Below are 18,052 nucleotides of genomic sequence, written 5' to 3' on the forward strand. Positions count from 1 at the left end.
ATCTGCTCGGCTCTGCTGTTTTTCAGAAGACAAATCTGCTCGGCTCGTCGAAACTCGCGAGCGGACCGCAGGACAGACAGCACATGCAGAACGTGGGGCGAATACGCGCTCTCTGCTTCACCGAAGCGAACAAAATAATCCGCGCATTTCGCGACACTTACCTGCTGCTGCTGCTGCTGCTGAGAACTGGGTGACAGTGGGCGCCATTGCATTTAGCAGCAGTCGCCTCCTTTCCTTTTGAAACGAACAACCGAGGAGGCGCCACTTGTACCAACACGCCTGGGACCAGTTAAGCACGACGGTAAAAAAAAAAATTGTTTTCCTGCGACCGGCCCGCAGCCTGCGGCGCTCAGGAACTCTGGCACACGTGGACGAACTGCGCATGCGCACTGCGGCTGCTTTTGTCACCAGCGCTGCAATATTGCACACCATGCGCTCAGTGTACTGTGGCATGTGTCAACTGTATGCAACAGGCCTTATCACGCCTACAAAGGGCTACGCATCAACCACAAGGAGAATATTAGCAACAACTAAAAAAAAATGTAACCACAGGATTATTACATAACAGTTCACAGTACTATATATCACAGTTACCCAAGTCCACGTGCATCAAAAGAATGAGAAAGAGATGAGAGTGTTTATTGATGCATTAGATATATTTTGCAGGCAGAAAAATGAACGGGACATGAATTAATAATAAAGATAGATTGCTTCCAAAATACAGTGTAGTTTCATATTTATTTCGGAAGTGACTCAGAGATTTATTCTAAAGGTCATTAAAGGACCAATTCAACTAATTTTCAAAACATAAGCTCTTGACAACATGAAAATATGGGGTTGCAGAGGTATAAATGATCATGACCTGTTTTTGGCATTCCACACACTGCCCTCACACATCCACGGTAAGTTTATAATAATAAAACCATGATACGGCTTTATAGCTCATGGGATGAGGATTCAAAAAAAGTGCAGAAAGAAACATATGCGACAGATGCAGAAACCAAAATTATGAAGGGCCGTGTGAAAAAAGATCCCCAGGAATCATGTCATCCCACCTGGGATTTAGAGGTCGCTCTCTCCGTACAGGGCCGTGGCGAAGGCAGTGTAATCGAGCGCCCCAGGAACCCCGTCGGGTCCCGTGTACAGGGGCATCCGCGAAATGCAGTAATCCGACTGCTCCGGGGGCAGCTCTCTCTGCAGCTCCTCCACCAAAATGTAAGGCTGTGGGGTCCACAAAGGCAATTTCATGTTTCAGTTACATTTACAGCATCGATCAGATGCCCTTATCCAGAGCGCCTTACAGTCAGTAGTTATAGGGGACAGTTCCCCTGGAGACACTCAGGGTTAAGTGTCTTGCTCAGGGTAGTAAGCAGAGGTGGGTAGAGTAGCTACTCAAGTATAAGTAGAATTACTCCAAAATAATATTACAAGTAAAACGTAGTCATCCCAAAGTATGTAGTGATAAAACTACTCACGCACTGAGTAATTGGATTGTAATATCAGATTTATATTTTAGAAACAAAGTATTCAGACAGAAACATTTCCTAATGATTTATATTATTATTATCCTTTAAAAAAAAGTGAAAACATACAAATTTAAGGCAACTGGCTAAGAAGCATTTTTAGGTTCCCTTATGTTGAGAGAACATAAAAACATAGAAATGCTTCGCAGCCGGTTTCCTTACATTTTTAAGTTTTCCCAACTTTTTTTTTACAGTGCACGGTTTGTAGTAATTAGTGAAATTACTGGAGAAACAATGTCATGTGATTATTGTTGCTCAGTCTGAAAAATAAAGCATATCTAATGTATGGAATTAATGGTTTTAAATGTGTAGCGAAGTAAAAGTACAGCTGCTAATTCACAAATGTACTTGTATGTCCTTGTAAACCTACTCCTAGAAGTACAAAGTTACTCCAGTAAATGTAACAGAGTAAATGTAACTGGTTACTACCCACCTCTGGTAGTAAATGGGGTTTGAACCTGTGACTTTGTGGCCTTATGGTTCATAGGCAAGTGTGTTACACACTAGGCTACCAACACAGCGTTTCATCATGCATGCAATCATTTTTCTGACATTTAGTGCAGATATGAATTCATTGTGTTCGAATGTAAAAACTTTTATGAAAAGTAGAAATATGGAGGCATTGCATATATACCAAGTGAATGTGAGAAAAAGTGAAGTGATTGTGAAGCACTGCAGCGCAGCACACAGTGACACAACGAAAGGTGTCCTCTGCTTTTAACCCATCACACTTGGTGAGCAGTGGGCAGTCATGACAGGTGCCCAGGAGAAGTGTGTAGGGACGGTGCTTTGCTCAGTGGCACCTTGGCGAATCAGGATTCGAACCGGCAACCTTCTGATTACGGGGCCGCTTCCTTAACCACAAGGCCACCACTCCCCAATTACAACAATTTTCAAAGTTTAATTTTCAGGAATCTACTGACGTAAGGTTTGGAATCTGAAGATTCAACACGGCATAGCTTTTTATTAACATCGCAGCCCAAGAACACATACCTTATCCCCAGCCAGGATCCTAAAGGAAGCCGCTACTTGCTCAGAAGAATCCGACTCTGCCGCCTCGCGGGTCATGAAGTCCACAAACGACTGGAAGGTGACCAAACCCTTCCCGGTCGGGTCCACCAGGGACATGATGCGTGCAAACTCAGCCTCACCCTGCACAGTAAAAAAAAACAACTCTTTTAATTAAGCCATGGTAAAGCTTTTTATAATTGGAGCTACAGTATGTAGTACCTTGACACCCAATGAAAAACACAATTTGCTTGCACATAGCTGTTGGTGCATTTTGCAAGTGCATGAGTCTCCTACATATGTATCACACATTTACACATACTACTTTTTACAACAAAATGCCTTATTTTACTATATTTCACTGATGTTCTGCCTTATTATATAAGTAAAATGTTCCTGTCTACATAGTTTTTATTTCATCCTTATTTGAGCAGGATACTGCTGCATTTGCAACTATTTTTATTACCAAGAAGTATGATGCTATCAATAGCGATACCCTCCAAGAGGACAGATTGATTTGTTAATGTCACATGATGGCATCACAGAGACGGGAGAAATGATCTGGCAGTGTTTGTACCTCATAAAAGAACCTAAAAATAATTAACCTTACGTTTCCTTTCAGCACCTTCTGTATACTATAATAAACATGAGCACTTGGCTAACTGTGTTTTTTTTTTTCACTCATTTTTTTAACACTCATTCAACTATCCTCCAAAGCAGCTACTGACTGACGGAAACAACTGGATGGAGGAACGTCCAAAACCGCCATTGTTTTGTTGGAGTGTTTCCCTCTGGCATGAATAACCCCATCTGGCATGGAGCCTCAACTCGTACTGGCCAGAGTGACAGGCACCCGTTAATATACCATCCTGCTCAAGACCGGTGGAAAAGGCCACCAGGCGTACCAGGTCGTAGCCCATGGAGATCAAGCAGGCCCGGAATTCATCCGTCTCCATCCCACCTTTCTTCTTCTGCAGGAGAGGAGAAGGACAGAATAAAGAAACAGTGCAAAGGATCATGGGTAGAGCATGAAGTTAACATAACATGTGGAAGTGTAAAGATAAAGCAAGGCCACCTCATGGAGATTAACAGAGATGGTAATGAATAACATTTGTCAGAGGATTAGCACAAACACACGTGTGTGTGGGTGTGTGTGTGTATATATATAATGTTTTTCTTTAAGATAAACTGACAATAAATTCATAGTTTTATCTTGTATTTTAGAAAGTCACGTGAGCATTTAACCATATTTAGCAGCATGTTAAAAGCAGGCAGCTTTAAATTCCCTGCAGGGAAAACGGCCAAGGATTGCTTGCTGACCCACATGTGCACTCACACAGGTGACCTTTGGACAATTAGTAGTGGCAGTAGAGAGCTAACAGGACACGGGGTAAAGGTGAGGCTGGAACAAAACTGATATCAGAACTGAACCCGGTCAACTCCTGGGGTTGAACTTTTTCCTGGAAGTTAATACCATTACCATCGTGTACTATCATTGTGTCCCTGAGCAAGACACTTAACCCTGAGTGTCTCCAGGGGGGGTCCCTGTAACTACTGATTGTAATTCACTCTGGATAAGGACGTCTGATAAATGCCATAAATGTAAATGTAAAATCCTCAGAACTATGGAGGAAACCTTGGCAATTGCCTTGGATCCCAAGCTGAGAGGAGGCAGCTGATTACGTACTTAGTTATTAGTGCACTACAAATATTATTCTGGAAAATGTGCTCAATACTCTAAATGGTTCAGGAAATCTAAACGTATGTAATTACCATGTTGTCCTATATGAAATATGAAGTGAAGTGAAGAATACACAGCGCATCACACGGTGACACAGCGAAATGTGTCCTCTGCTTTTAACCCATCACCCTTGGTGAGCAGTGGGCAGCCATGACAGGCGCCCGGGGAGCAGTGTGTGGGGATGGTGCTTTGCTCAGTGGCACCTCAGTGGCACCTTGACGGATCGGGACACAAACCCACAACCTTCTGATTACTCCCCCTTTTTCAAGAATTCCTTTTTTTTATTATCAATTAGTCGTGTGTCCGCTGTTTACCTGCCCTGACTTGCCGCCGTGACAACTTGTAAGAAAAGTATCGTATTTGGTGACATCCACCAGTATTCAATGGTTGTAATGTTTTGTGTCATCTAGTGTACAGGCAGCCTCACCCGGTCGAAATGAGAGAAGGAGGAGCGAAACTCATTAATCTGTTGCTGGCTGATGCCCTTGGCGTCGCGGGTCAGGATCTGGGTCTCGATCTCGTTGATGGTGCGGGCGCTGGTGGTGAGCAGAAGCTCCCAACCCACGCGTATGTGCTGCACAGTTTTAAAAAGCATTGCACAGGGTCATAAATCACATAGACGGAACAGTCTACTCTTATAACCACGACGGTCGTTTGATACCTCCATGGTGTAATTGGTGTGCTTATTGTCGAAAATGAGCGATTCCTGAATGAGCTGGTGGTCTCCCTCCAGCTTGTCGATGTTGAGTTTGTAGTTGGCGATGGCGTTCTCAGACTGCTTCATCTGGGCCATCTGCTCCTCCAAGGGGCCACCGATATCCACAGAGCTGTGTGCTATTTCCTAATGGGGTAATAGTACATTATGGAGCTGCACAGAAAATGAGGGGTGGGGTGAAGTTACCAAAATTATATTTGCAAACATTAAATTTATTAACAATAACACCCAAAATGATAACCAAAACACTGTATAATATAGATTAGAGCTGTAAATCTTGGCCGGGCGCAGGTCGGCTTGGTCAGAAAACATGAATGGTCTATAGTACCTATCCTTTCCATATGATTCCCTGCTTGTACATTTGTTTTGGTGATTGGTAAATTCGTTTTAGTTTATTCGATTTTAAATTCTCAGCCGCCATTGTCAGGTGATGCGTTTAATCATCGCAAGGGAGATGGACGCGTGGCCTTGAAGAGCTCACAGGTTCATGGCTTTATGAAATGGCACAGTAAAAACCCTGCCCATGTGACTGTCATTTGTTTAAATCCACCACACAGCATAACAGTCTAGTCAAGTTGGACTCGGGCTGAATTCTGTCAGGCTGGGTTGGCTTTAACTTTACAGCTCCAACATAGAAAGGGGAAAAGAATGTTGGGAACCACTGCTCTAGACCAGTGTATACTAAACACATCTTTTTGAGGGTGGAGCTGCTGACCTCCATCTTGGACTGGATCCAGGGTCCAATGAGGTTGGCCTGGGCAGCGAACTGCCTCCTCATCCTCTCGTTGGAGTGCTGTCTGACCAGCTCCTCCTGCAGGGCGCTGTCACGCTGAGGAACCATTTTCTTCATCTGCCAATCAGGAACCGAGGCAAACTAGTTAAGTGCAAACTAAAAAATGTATATTGAATATCCCATTCAGGTCAAAATGGCAAGTAAATATAGATGAGTAGGCTACCTCCTCCCACTTGAGGCCAATCTTGACCGGCGTGATGCTGGTGTAGGGGTTTCTAAGGTTTGGGCAGATGCTGTAGCTCTGGGCAATTTTCTGCACTTCATTGTAAATGCTGGAGATTGCCTGACGTTCACAGTCTGCCTCGGGAAGGGTTGACTTGAACTGTTCATGAGCTGAAATCAGACTCTGGAAAAAAACGGATAAGACAATAGGTTTGGAATCACTGCCATTTTCATGTATGGCTAATGAGAAAAATGTCCATGACCATCAATACATTAGCATTTGCAATTAAAAAAATTAATAGATTAAACTTATTATCTAAGATGTGATGGTTCATTGGTATTTAGTTTCATAAGCACCACTATATGAAATCTGGCTGAAACTGTAAACTCTATAGACGATATAGAATTTATATTAATCCCACTTGTGGTCTCCAAATGCTATTATTCCAAACAGCATAAAAGAGAAGTCCAACTCAATTCATGAATTAGCTTTAATTACTGTTGAGAAAGGAATGTCCTCTTATAGTGGCTGTAAATGAACGTGCACATATTACAGGTCTAATTTTAAACAAGTGGGTTTTCAACTGTTTATTAAAGAAGGTAGTAGTCTCAACTAGTCGAATGGAGCAGGGCAAGTTGTTCCAGATGAATGGAATTCATACCTGAGTCCCGTCCTCGGAGTGGACCATGAACATGTCCTGCAGGTCCTCCATCGCTCCCTCCAGCCAGTTGTTGAAAGGCGCTGCCCTCTTGGCGAACTCTAGAAACAGCTGGTCAATGGTCTCCAGTAGCTTCTCAGTCCTCTTAAATGGGCACACAAAAACCACACAAACCTCTTGAGTTAATATTGCTTGCTACAAAATGAAAAAAAAACCAAACTCAATGAAAATAATGCATTAATTAATCATCTTAATTCTTAATTGATTACAATCTTAAATGTATAAAACCGAATCACACATGCAAGAGCATACGAGTCTCATTATCTTTTAATCAAAAACCCAAGCATGCCTTCAAAGGGTTTGAAAAAAATGGCTTATTTCAGAACATTTGTCTTAACGTTTGTCAAGGATTTGTCTTCATTTTTATGAAATGCAATTCACGCCTTTGCTTGAACGTCTCCATTAGGGCAAGGTGATAGAAAGCGGTAAGATGGTTTATGCGCCGAGGCACGGAATGAAAAACAACACATTCAGGAACTGATAATCTGTCCTTGTCGGCAGCCCCAGCCTTGGGTGATGATAAGCATTCAGTCGTGCTGCTGCTGTACCTCCAGGTTCTCCCTCCTCTTCTGGGTGAGCGTCCCCAGCTGGTCCCACTGGTCACAGATCTTCTGGCAGCGTTCGTTAATGGTGGCCGCGCCAAAATAGTCCAGCTCACTGTGTAAACACGTAACACAAAAGTGTATTATTTAGATAGCAGGGTGGTAGTAGCTTAGGGGGAAACACACTCGCCTATGAACCAGAAGGCCACAAAGTCACAGGTTCAAACCTCACTTACTACCATTGTGTCCCTCAGCAAGACACAAGGAGAGACAAAGTGTCCCTGTAACTACTGATTGTAAGTAGCTCTGAATAAGAGCGTCTGATAAATGCCACAAATGTAGATATGTCATGTGTTCATTCATAGTTTTGATGCCTTCAGTGAGAATCTACCAATGTAAATGGTCATGAAAATAAACAAAACACATTGAATGAGAAGGTGTGTCCAAACCTTTGGCCTGTACTGTATATAACATCTTAGACTATACATTATATATTTTATGCCTAATAGAGTATGAGCACTTTCCTATTGAATTAGCTGCCCTTCTGTTTAGTTTAGCTTTTAGAAATCATAAAATCAATCTAAAATGCTATTGATCTACCTATTCACAGTAAGGGAGCTCCATCTAGTGGAGCTTCCTTATATGATGATGAATACTAATGATTGTCAGTATTACACCCTGCATAAATAAAATTGGAAAATCCTCATATTACCATGTTTTACACCTACTCATCTACATTTTCTTTCTTTAAGGACAGTCACATGGCCAGTGCCATATCTTATTTTTGTTTAGGCTTCCTTTAGGCCTTGAAGTAATCCATAAAGTGCTCAAGTTCCATGAAATACTGACATATGTCAGGGAAATGTTTTCAGGGCCTACACAAAAATCCACGTGGCAACAGGTCAAACGCGTGACCCGGATTACTTCACTGGGTCTTGCGTCTAAAGTCCAGCTGCCAACGTGACAACAGAAATGCTGCTCCCTCAGTGCTGCAGATGCGATGACGCCGAACCCTGTCCTACGACATTCCCATCTTCCTGCACAGTTTCCTGCGATGACGCATGCCTTCTATATTTATCCGGGATTTAATACATACCAACAAGTATTTTCTGGGGCAGTGGTGGCCTAGCAGTTAAGGAACCGGCCCCTTAATCAGAAGGTTGCCGGTTCGAATCCCGATCTGCCAAGATGCCACTGAGGTGTCACTAAGCAAAGCACCGTCCCCACGCACTGCTCCCTGGGCGCCTGTCATGGCTGCCCACTGCTCACTCAGGGTGATGGGTTAAATGCAGAGGACAAATTTCACTGTGTGCACAGTGTGCTGTGCTGCTGTGTATCACATGTGACAATCACTTCACTTTCTTAAATAGTACAGTATGGTTCCCTAATTGTGTCTAGAGTGTCGTTTGTGTGCAGTGAGAAGAGTTGCATGAGTGTTTCATGTTTGATAAAATGCTTTTCTAAGGGGCAATACAAAGGTAGTTATTATGAAATGAAATAATGGAACATGTCACTTCTGTGTCACGTGATGGGAACTAGAAGACAGTGACAGGTGATTCCCATCCTATTTAATATCTGGAATCCTCCCACAGACATTGAGTTCTGACCAGCAAGCCCAATCCTACTCTCCCCTTTTCCAACGTGTTCCATTTCCTGTTCATTCCCTATGTCCCCGTGGGAACACCAGCACCCGTGGGCGCTGCACTTTAAACCTACTTGTGGCACTACCGTACACGCTCCTTGGCACCATAGTGCAATTGGGTTCACTCGTATCACGAACATTTCTGCCCTGACAGAACAAATGGTGAATAGCAAGCACAGTGTAACAGTAACCCCAGAGGTTGAGGGGCCTATAGACAGTGCCAAAGCAACAAGCAAAAAACGCAACCCTACCTCCCCTCTAAATCTGTCCCTGGCAAAATACATTGGGTGGCACCAGCCGAGGATGTCTAACAGTTGGCGCCATACCTACGCAAACATTCTGTCCTGGCCCACTGTCCCCAGTGTGTGAAAAAGCGTCACACTCATCTCTTAACTTTTTATTTTCATGGCTCTGTGGCTCATATATCATGATTTTCTAGAAATGTTTCCAAAATCCTGGTTTGTTTGTGAATACGTTAACTGGTTTGGTTTTTGCCCACATGGCATCTTTGTGTTCTTTGCGCGTAAAATTAAACAAGATGCATGGCATGCTGTGCAATGGCACCTCCTGCCTCCCCCTCACGACCTCTACTACTCCTTCTCATCCGTATTTTCTTTTCTTTTTGCACCTGGTGGGTAGGCAGGAGGGGGACTCACCAGGTTACTGTGGTCAAAATTATGTTCAATAAGCTCTAATAAACATCATATATATATATATATATTTATTTATTTATTTTTAAGGTGCTACAGGTCAGGTGGGACATAACGTTACCACACCTGCCTCACGACAAAAGCAGGAGTGCGGTAGCTTTTGTCCACCTGCTTCAGATTCCTCCAGCATTGTCCAGAGTCCAGTGATGTTCTGAAGACCAGCCAGCAACTCGGTCACTCACCAGGACAGAAGACATTCAACAAAATGAGGTGACAACAGCCTGTACCCGGGAGGTCACCACAATGGACATCCACAAATAGAACATGCAAGCCACTGGGAGCACGGCAGCAGAGAGAAAGGGACTGTGAAATGTCCCAGTGTACCAGGAAATCAATAAAGGTCGATCAAGACAAATGCCAGTTGCTAACTACAGTTATTATGATAAAAAAATATAATAGCGTCATGTCCCCTTACATATTTACATATTCTCTGCACTAGATGGAGATAGAGATGCATTAGTGTCTGGCTTTTACAACTCTATTACTTTACAGTTCATGGATTTAGCTGTCCTTCTTATCTAGGGCTCCCCCCGGAGACACTCAGGCTTAAGTGTCTTGTTTTAGGACACAGTGGTATTAAGTGGGGATTGAACCTGTGAACCTTTTGTGGTCGACTGATTAACAAGCGATTCACTGCTAAACTATCATTTTTTCTAATTTCCCTTTATTTCATTTTGAATCCACTCATGAAATCTTGACTGCGTTGAAGATTACACATGGAGGGACACTTTGGAGGAACAGGGAAGACAGCCATACTTGAGCTCCTGGGCGATGGCAGCGATCTGCTCCACTCTGTCCTGGTGGGCTGCCAGGTCACTCTCAAAGGCCTCGTGCTTCCTGAGTAGAGCCCGCAGCTCTGTCAGAGATGCCGTATCGTAGTCCTTTTTCGTCAGAACCTCATCCTTACCTGCACATGAGAGTGAAACAGGTCACCAGATATAGAACTTTTACAGTCAGTTCCACCTCAGAATATATTTTGGCCCATTTTTTATTTTTGCCTATTGTCCACTGTCAATATGGCAGTCAAACACACAGCAAGTCAGGATATTAACAATAATCTCAGAGACTCACGGCATACCATTGAAGGGTACCATCTAAGTTTCACATGCACTTGACATGTACCAAAGTTTGAGAACCAAACTGAGAATTTAGGTACACCTAATAAATGAACCAGAGTGTAGGTTACATGGCATTTATAATTAAGGGCTATGCAAAGGTACAATAATGGCCATGTCTAGAGCATTTACCAATTGCCCATGTCTCATGGCTGGCTGCCTTCTGCCTGAACTTCTTAGCCAGATGCTCCACCCGCTCCAACCGCCGGATCTCGATCAGCAGCCACTCCTCATAGCCTTTCTCAGCCTGCTCAAGGCCCTGCCATGCCGTCATGATGTCCTAGCACCACAATTTGCAAAGCATAAATTGGAAACCGGTAAGCAATGAATCTTACATCTTTTGCAAATAGAGTTTTCAACACTGTATCAAATTGAATGAAATCAATGAATGAAAGCAAAAAATAACTAAACCTATCTGAATCATTACAAAACTGTATTAGAACAAACAGGATCAAACCAGCATAATCAACTGGATCAAAACATACTGAATCATATGCACTGAAATGAACATGGACCATTTGTAAAAGATAATAGTTAGAACATTAATTCAGCATTAATTTATAGATTAATTTAATTTTATGGTCTTTTTTTTTTTTTCTTTAGATGTGAAAAAAGCAACCCTCACCGACACCATCTTCCCCTCGGAAGGCATGAAGGCGGGCCGGTTGCTGATGCGCAGCTTGGTCTGCAGCGTGTTGAAGCTTATTTCCAGCTGACACTTCTCATGCACCTTGGGGGGTTTGTGGAGGCGTCGGTACTCACGGAAGTCCTCCAGCTTCTTCTGCATGGCGGACATGGTGATGTCGGGGGTTCGGTTCTCCAACCAAGGGGTGGTGTGACGGATCCATGCCAGCAGCTACCACAGCGGGGCCGACATTACAGCAAAATCTGCTCTATGAATATGCAGCCTATCTGTGACACGTATGGGCTCTGTACCTCACTGGCCAGCGTCTCGTAGTTCTCCATCAGTTTCTCATTCTCCTGGTTCACTCCCAGCACCTTACAGATCCTGTTGGCTGCAGTCTCTGCCTGCAAGGCCGTAAACAGCATCACACCATCAGTCACCTTCAGGACTATCCTTATTTGCCACATTTTGGGCAGGTACTAATTAAGCTTGGTTAACATTGGCTAGTTAACATTGGCAATTCCTGGAGTGTTAAGGGGTAAAACGATCAGAATCATAGACGCAGCACACCAGCCATGGGCTACCTGCTCGGCACCAGCAAATGCGTGGTAGAAACAGGACACATACGTCATGATGGCTCTCTCGTCAGGCTTGGGAGTGTTGACAATATCTGGAGTTGGGGAGAGAGGGAGAGAACAGAACTGAAGTGTGATATCGAGTAGGAAATGAGATGAGGAAAGGAGACAGTACTGTGATTACAGTACTTTCTTGAACCGCAATGATTTGGCGTATGGAATGAAAATGTCCTGTCAGGGTTGGGAGCCCCCTGGACGATTTTAGGTTTGTAATTCTCACAGCTGTCGCTACCTTCTGGGTCCAGCATTTTGGGGATATCGAGGTGCTGTTCAGCAATCTCCAGGGCCAGGTTCAGATTCCCCACAGGGTCATCCTAAATGTCCAGATGAGCACAATGGAATAGCAATTTTAAGCAATAATCAAAGTGATGGTTTATTGTCTCCACAAAGTAGGTTAGGTTTTCAATAGTGTATGTGTCATATCATTCAGAAACATGATTAACACGAAGCCTACGGGACAGATGCATCATGGGTCAAGAATGAACCTTTTAGGTTTGAAAAGGGAATGCATGTCATGTTTCACTTTTGAAGGACAGCATGTCTCCTTAGCAAAACTCTTGAACTCTTCCCCTTGAGCTCAAAAAGCTGTAGAAGGCAGTAAAGTTTAATAATGACTGAAAAAAGGTTAAAAACACAAAATGCATATTCACAGAATTTATGCAGTCGATCATACTTTATTTAAAAACTAAAACTTTAGTGGACTCCTCACAGATTCAATTCAAATGCTCATTGAATTAAATTGATTCTAGGTAATATTCTAAACGTTTGAGATGATTGGATTTCTGATTCTCAGCCATAACCAGCAAAGATATTTCACTTTCTGAGTAATGAATGCAAGATATATGAAGGTCTTTTTTTTACTGTGACAGCTGTAGAGGAGTCCACCAAAGTTTCAGTTTCAGTCATGAGCTCCCTAAAAGATATTTGCCAGAGTTTATCGCTGAACTCATGGCAGCATTTCAAGCAGGCTCGGGTGCCTTCTGCATAATGTTCCATTGACGTTGTATCTCTGTTGACATTCACAGCCTTATTCACAGCCACAGGTATGATATCATAAATCACCCTTCACTGCGGAGGCCGTTGCATTCGAGAGAAGCTCCATTTATACACATCTCAATCAATCATAAATGGACTTCCAAAGGCAAACATCTGCTGAGGTCAGCGTTTGCTCCTCAGGCTTTCCGTCTGAATGTGAGGACTTTCCCTCAAAGCCCAGCGCTTAACCTGTGGAAAGGCCTGCGTGGTGAGGAATCACAGCTGCCCATTACCCGCACGGATAATCCTGGGCTCTCCTAGGATTGGTCTCGTCTTTCAAAAGCTATTCTGGCCTTCGACAAAGTTTCCCTTGCCTGTCACAGCAGCGATTCATCAGCAAGTGTTTCCCTTTTCACACTGGGTTCAGGTGGTGCAGAAGAAGAGCAGCTTTGAAAGCTATGAGCTAATGGCTACATTAACAGTGATGTGATTAACAGTGTTAAAATCAGTGCTCACAGAACATTGCATCATGTGCATTGTCTGTAGAACACATATAATGCATGCACACTCAAGAAAGAGCGTTTGGGTGGAAGTACAGCTAAGAGGTGGTGAGGGTAGAGGCTGGATGAGAAAATCAGGTCATCTTAGGTTAAAAGCATGGGTTTTAAGGCCATGAGGTGCCATGCAGAAAAAGAAAATCAGGCCAATGAGCAGCCAGACCACCTCAGACACACACCTTGTTGAGTTTGGAGTAGTCAATAAGGTCAGGACGGTGTCTGTGTATGAGGGCGCAGAACGCCAGGCCATCTTTCCAGCTTCAAAGCCATAGGAAAAAATACAAGTGGGTGGGGTCTTGAGATAAAAAAAAATGTCTAGAAAAACGCAGCTGGATGATAAATGAAACACCTCAGCAGATTCAGTCAAAGTAACCACTGGATTTCTCGTGCAAGGCTGTTGATTTAACTTCAACAAATTCACCAAATCACATTATTTTAATCATCTCCCAATTCAAGAAAACAATCACAAGCATCTGGAACTCTTTATTTGAGATCCGTCCTCAAAATAATTTTAAGAAGAACCTCTTCTTTAGATCCAAAAAACTTGTATTAGCATAGCACAAGACAACTGCCCAATAAAACTGATTTAAATGTATTTTAATAGCTTGTATTCATTTCTTTTTATCCTTACATATAATTATTTATTCTGAGCTACCTTTTGGTCCTCAGTGTTTCTCAGATTGGACCACAAATACCTATCGATTTATTCATCTGGTTGAAAATCTGGTTGACTTGACCTCTTAATCTTGAAAGACCTGGAATCTTCCAAATGCAGCTTGAGCGTCCCACACATACACACATACAAGAAAAAAAACCCTGAAAAACCCAAGCCCCAGGGTGGGTCTCCTTCCTGAAGCTGATGATGACTGATTCGGGGGAAGGCAGTTGCACTAAATAAGATGGATTATGACCTAAAAAATGCACAAGAGAGCATAATACGGGTGGTTGGACTGGACATAACCCACCTGCAATGAAAGTTCTGGACATTAGCATTTCTGTAGGGGGCAGTCTTTCTCTGACACCAAAGCAGAAGACCTTCCTTAGCTGAGGTTTCTGAAAATTGAAACATTAAAATGGAGATGTAAGGGGTGGTTGGGGGTTATTTTTTCACCAGTGTGTTGTGGGTTTTGTGTGACCTTCTACTGAAATGTCCTGAATGGCAAAACGAAGGATGATGGTCCAGATCATGCCAAGGGTCATCTTCACGTTCCCATCAACAATTTCTGCAAAAACAGAAGAAAGAAAGTCTTATTTAACAATTGTATTAAAAGTAACTACTTTTGTTAATGTGGTATGGAGAGCTACAGGTTACTCTTGCCAAATCACTATCCGTTGCCCAAATGTCATTTGAACAATCCAAAGCAAATGGTTCAAAATGTACCTTCAGCTCCAATGGACACCAGCTTCACCCCCTTGCTTGTGATGTACTCCAGAGCCTTGTTGACGTTAGCTATTTTGTGGAAGCGCATCTTTCCCCTGTCTGGTTTGGGCAGCCGTTCACCTGCCAACCGAACACTTCCGTCACGCACCAGTGAAGATAAGAGCTGGATGTTCTGTTTAAGAGGATTTGTACAGTACCAGAGATAACCTCCAGCAGCAGCATAAGTTTGAGGCCATTCCTGAAGTCCTCTTCAATGTTGTCAATCTGGGTCCCTGCCTTTCTCAGGTGGGAGTTGCACCAGGCTGTAAAAGTCTACAGTGTAGTGTATGAGAAAGTGTTAGACAACTGAAGGCTTCAGGGAATAAAAGCCTAAACTTAAACGTAAAAAAATTGTTGCACTCCACGCATAAATGATTTCTGGTATATAATAGCAGGGACCGTGGATTCAGTACTTCAGGATGATCCTCTCAACTTTATTCTAATATATGCATTTAAGCAATGGTTTGCTGTATGGCAGGTGACCTGTTTTTTTGCTAATGTCACTGGAGATGCAAGTGAACACGTGTTTCTTAGTGCTGGTCCCAAGCCCACTATGGCAAGAAGCTGAATGAATTTCCATTAGGTGTGTTTTCTGTTTGCAATATCAATACATGCATTCTGATATTTAATGGAATGAATGAGATGCAATTCCATTGAATTAATTAAAGTCAATATCACATCCCAGCCCTACTGGGCCTTGGCCACTAGGAGCCGCTATTGTACATGGGACTTGGCCATTACTTCCCTTGTCTATTAAATGAACAGTGCTCACATCTGTAATCAATTTCCTTGTGTGTATATGGACATACTTTTTGAGTTCAGTCTTTGAAAACTGTATATTCCCTGCTTTGGTTTCCTTTGGGCCATGATGCCTTTATTTCATTTGCTCTTCAGCAGTATCTATATACCCTGCATTTGTTTTGCTTTTGGCCATCATGTCTTTATGCTATTTGCTTTTCAGCAGTATGTGGCTGCCCACTGCTCACCAAGGTAAGTTAAGTGCAGAGGACACATTTCATTGTGTCCACCATGTCCTGTGCTGCAGTGGTTTGGAATGACAATCACTTCACTTTTTACTTTCACATATTTATGGTACAGGAGTAAAAATATTAGAAAAACCCAGCCACTGGAGACAAATGTAACCATGCGTTTCTTGCATGGTCCCAAGCCCATGTAAATGGTGAGGATTGCCTCAGGATGGGCATACAGCCTAAACCTTTTGCCAAGTCTTTGTGTGGACAACCAGACCGATTGGTCTGCTGTGGTGACCCGAAAACCAAAAACTAAAAATATTAGAAAGGTGTTTAGGCTATTTCAGGACATGGAAATTTCATTGTTTACCGGTGTGTTTGTAATGATAGCGATGTGATATCTCGCCTAATGCAATGCAGTGCACATAGAGTCCCCGCCTCTGTCCGACAAAGCTCGCCCTTACATGCGTTGCATTTCAGAAGTCTAAAAAAGGGTCTCTGATGTCACATGCGGTCTGTTTTTTGCGGGCCCGTCAATCTGTAGCGGGAAAATGAAATGTTACTTGGTTACCAAGAAATAACTGGGGCCATTGCTGTATGCCACTGCCAGATCGCCAAATGACTGCAACCCCCATGACCCTCTGAATGATGCGGAGCGGCTTTTCACGTGGTCGGGGGGGACGTCCTCAACCTCTGGCACACAGTTTCACGTTCCTGGCACACAGTTTCATTGAACCGTTTATTGCCGCTTTAATTTTCGAAATTGTTCTGATCACACGACTGCACCATGCAAACAAAACTACGTTTTCTAATATTAGATTCAGTTTCAGGTTCGTTGCCAAAAAGCTTCTATTTGCAGATAAGAATATTGCTATATTTCTCTGCATTGTGTGCACATATCTAGGCTTTGCTGTGGCTGTATATAGGTTATTTTTATGACTCTACTGTCATAAAACCCTACTGTCAGCGACTTTTATTTTTGGTTGTTAACTGTGTTGTGTTGTCATACGTACTGACCCTGTGAAACACGACCCCGATGCTACGGTGCACTGGCACTTTGGTTCTGTGGGCAGGCAGATGCCACGCAGCAGAACACATTGTCACTCAGTGTGTTTAAGGTATGCAGTCAGGTGCATCTCTGCGGGGGGAGGGAGGGCTTTCGTTCTTTGTCATTTCCATCAACCAACGTGCCCCTGATCATCCCACGGTCCAGGACCAGTGACAGGACCAGAATGGGACCTGAACTATCCCATATACCAGACCTGGCCTATGCTGGAAGTATGGACGGTCCTTGGCTGTCACCAGCTGTGTCACCGGCAAATAAGTGGCTGCATATCAGTATTTAACAACATCGCAGATGCAATAATGGCGTGGATTTCAATCCACACAGTTTTGCGGCTGGCATATTCCATTTCCAAACCCAGTGTAGATATAATACACACAGGGACACTTTAAAAATGAGCCAAATGGATTTAACAAAAATTAATCCATAGACGAAATTGATTTTGAGAAACATCCAAACAGAAACGGGATTTTGGGACCTACAGAGAAGAGTTAGATCAAGTATGAAAGAAACTAGATTTTTACATCATTTATGTCATATTGCAATGACGCTTCTTGGCGATAATTCAGTCAGGTCCGTTTGTGCGGGTGAACCAACCTTCCTCTGCTGCTTCTCCCAGGCGGGGTCCAGGAGCAAGTCTCTGTCCCACTCGTCCTCCTGCATCATGTACACCACGTCCTCGCCTTGTCCCCCGTTGCTGTACTGCGCTGCGTCTACGTGGATCATCTTAAAAAAGAGAGAGAGAGAGAGAGACGCACAAGAAACGCGTGGGTTTCCCTTCGCAAGGGTCTTTTCCCGATCGATGTCTGCTGACGGCGCAGTGTGATGTGTCTCCGCTGTCCGCCCACTCGGCCCGTCCGTCCGCCCGGCGCGTGGTTTATGGCCACGTGTCACGTGACCGCGGCGACGTTTAGGACCGGTTTATATAAAAACCATACTCGGTTATTTATTCTTCCCACGTGACCCTTATCGCGTTGTATTGCGTTTATTTATGTACAGTACTGGCCAAAAGTTTGGACACCTCATTCAATGTGTTTTCTATATTTTCATGACCATTAACATTGGTAGATTCTCACTGAAGGCATCAAAACTATGAATGAACACATGTGGAGTTATGTACTTAACAAAAAGTGGAG

The 18,052-nt window shown here is 43.3% G+C and overlaps 2 protein-coding genes across 5 annotated transcripts in view; both read right to left on the reverse strand.

Annotated features, from left to right (window-relative positions):
* Positions 1-1,173, reverse strand: part of mtr (5-methyltetrahydrofolate-homocysteine methyltransferase) — a 21,586-nt gene extending 20,413 nt beyond the window's left edge. For 2 of the 3 annotated variants that reach the window (XM_028970476.1, XM_028970474.1), the window contains exon 1: positions 162-366. In XM_028970476.1, coding sequence (XP_028826309.1) covers positions 162-207 — 46 coding nt within the window. In that variant the 5' untranslated portion in view covers positions 208-366. Of the gene's footprint in view, positions 1-161; positions 367-1,055 lie in introns of those variants that run through there. The other variant, XM_028970477.1, reaches the window with a different exon arrangement.
* Positions 1-17,802, reverse strand: part of LOC114784788 (alpha-actinin-2-like) — an 18,470-nt gene extending 668 nt beyond the window's left edge. Inside the window, exons 1-21 of one of the 2 annotated variants that reach the window (XM_028970479.1) lie at positions 17,514-17,802; positions 15,041-15,155; positions 14,844-14,963; positions 14,599-14,685; positions 14,428-14,515; positions 13,642-13,720; positions 12,163-12,244; positions 11,880-11,965; positions 11,607-11,699; positions 11,296-11,526; positions 10,803-10,950; positions 10,312-10,462; positions 7,210-7,318; positions 6,605-6,745; positions 5,944-6,126; positions 5,703-5,837; positions 4,934-5,113; positions 4,700-4,846; positions 3,437-3,502; positions 2,517-2,675; positions 1,056-1,221 (exon numbers count right to left, since the gene is read on the reverse strand). In XM_028970479.1, the coding sequence (XP_028826312.1) occupies positions 1,063-1,221; positions 2,517-2,675; positions 3,437-3,502; positions 4,700-4,846; positions 4,934-5,113; positions 5,703-5,837; positions 5,944-6,126; positions 6,605-6,745; positions 7,210-7,318; positions 10,312-10,462; positions 10,803-10,950; positions 11,296-11,526; positions 11,607-11,699; positions 11,880-11,965; positions 12,163-12,244; positions 13,642-13,720; positions 14,428-14,515; positions 14,599-14,685; positions 14,844-14,963; positions 15,041-15,155; positions 17,514-17,642 (2,688 nt within the window). In that variant the 5' untranslated portion in view covers positions 17,643-17,802 and the 3' untranslated portion in view covers positions 1,056-1,062. Of the gene's footprint in view, positions 1-719; positions 1,222-2,516; positions 2,676-3,436; positions 3,503-4,699; positions 4,847-4,933; positions 5,114-5,702; positions 5,838-5,943; positions 6,127-6,604; positions 6,746-7,209; positions 7,319-10,311; positions 10,463-10,802; positions 10,951-11,295; positions 11,527-11,606; positions 11,700-11,879; positions 11,966-12,162; positions 12,245-13,641; positions 13,721-14,427; positions 14,516-14,598; positions 14,686-14,843; positions 14,964-15,040; positions 15,156-17,513 lie in introns of those variants that run through there. The other variant, XM_028970478.1, reaches the window with a different exon arrangement.
* Positions 17,803-18,052: the final 250 nt, after the last annotated feature.

Source organism: Denticeps clupeoides, chromosome 2, assembly GCF_900700375.1.
Source record: "Denticeps clupeoides chromosome 2, fDenClu1.1, whole genome shotgun sequence".
NCBI classification, from domain to species: Eukaryota; Metazoa; Chordata; class Actinopteri; order Clupeiformes; family Denticipitidae; genus Denticeps; species Denticeps clupeoides.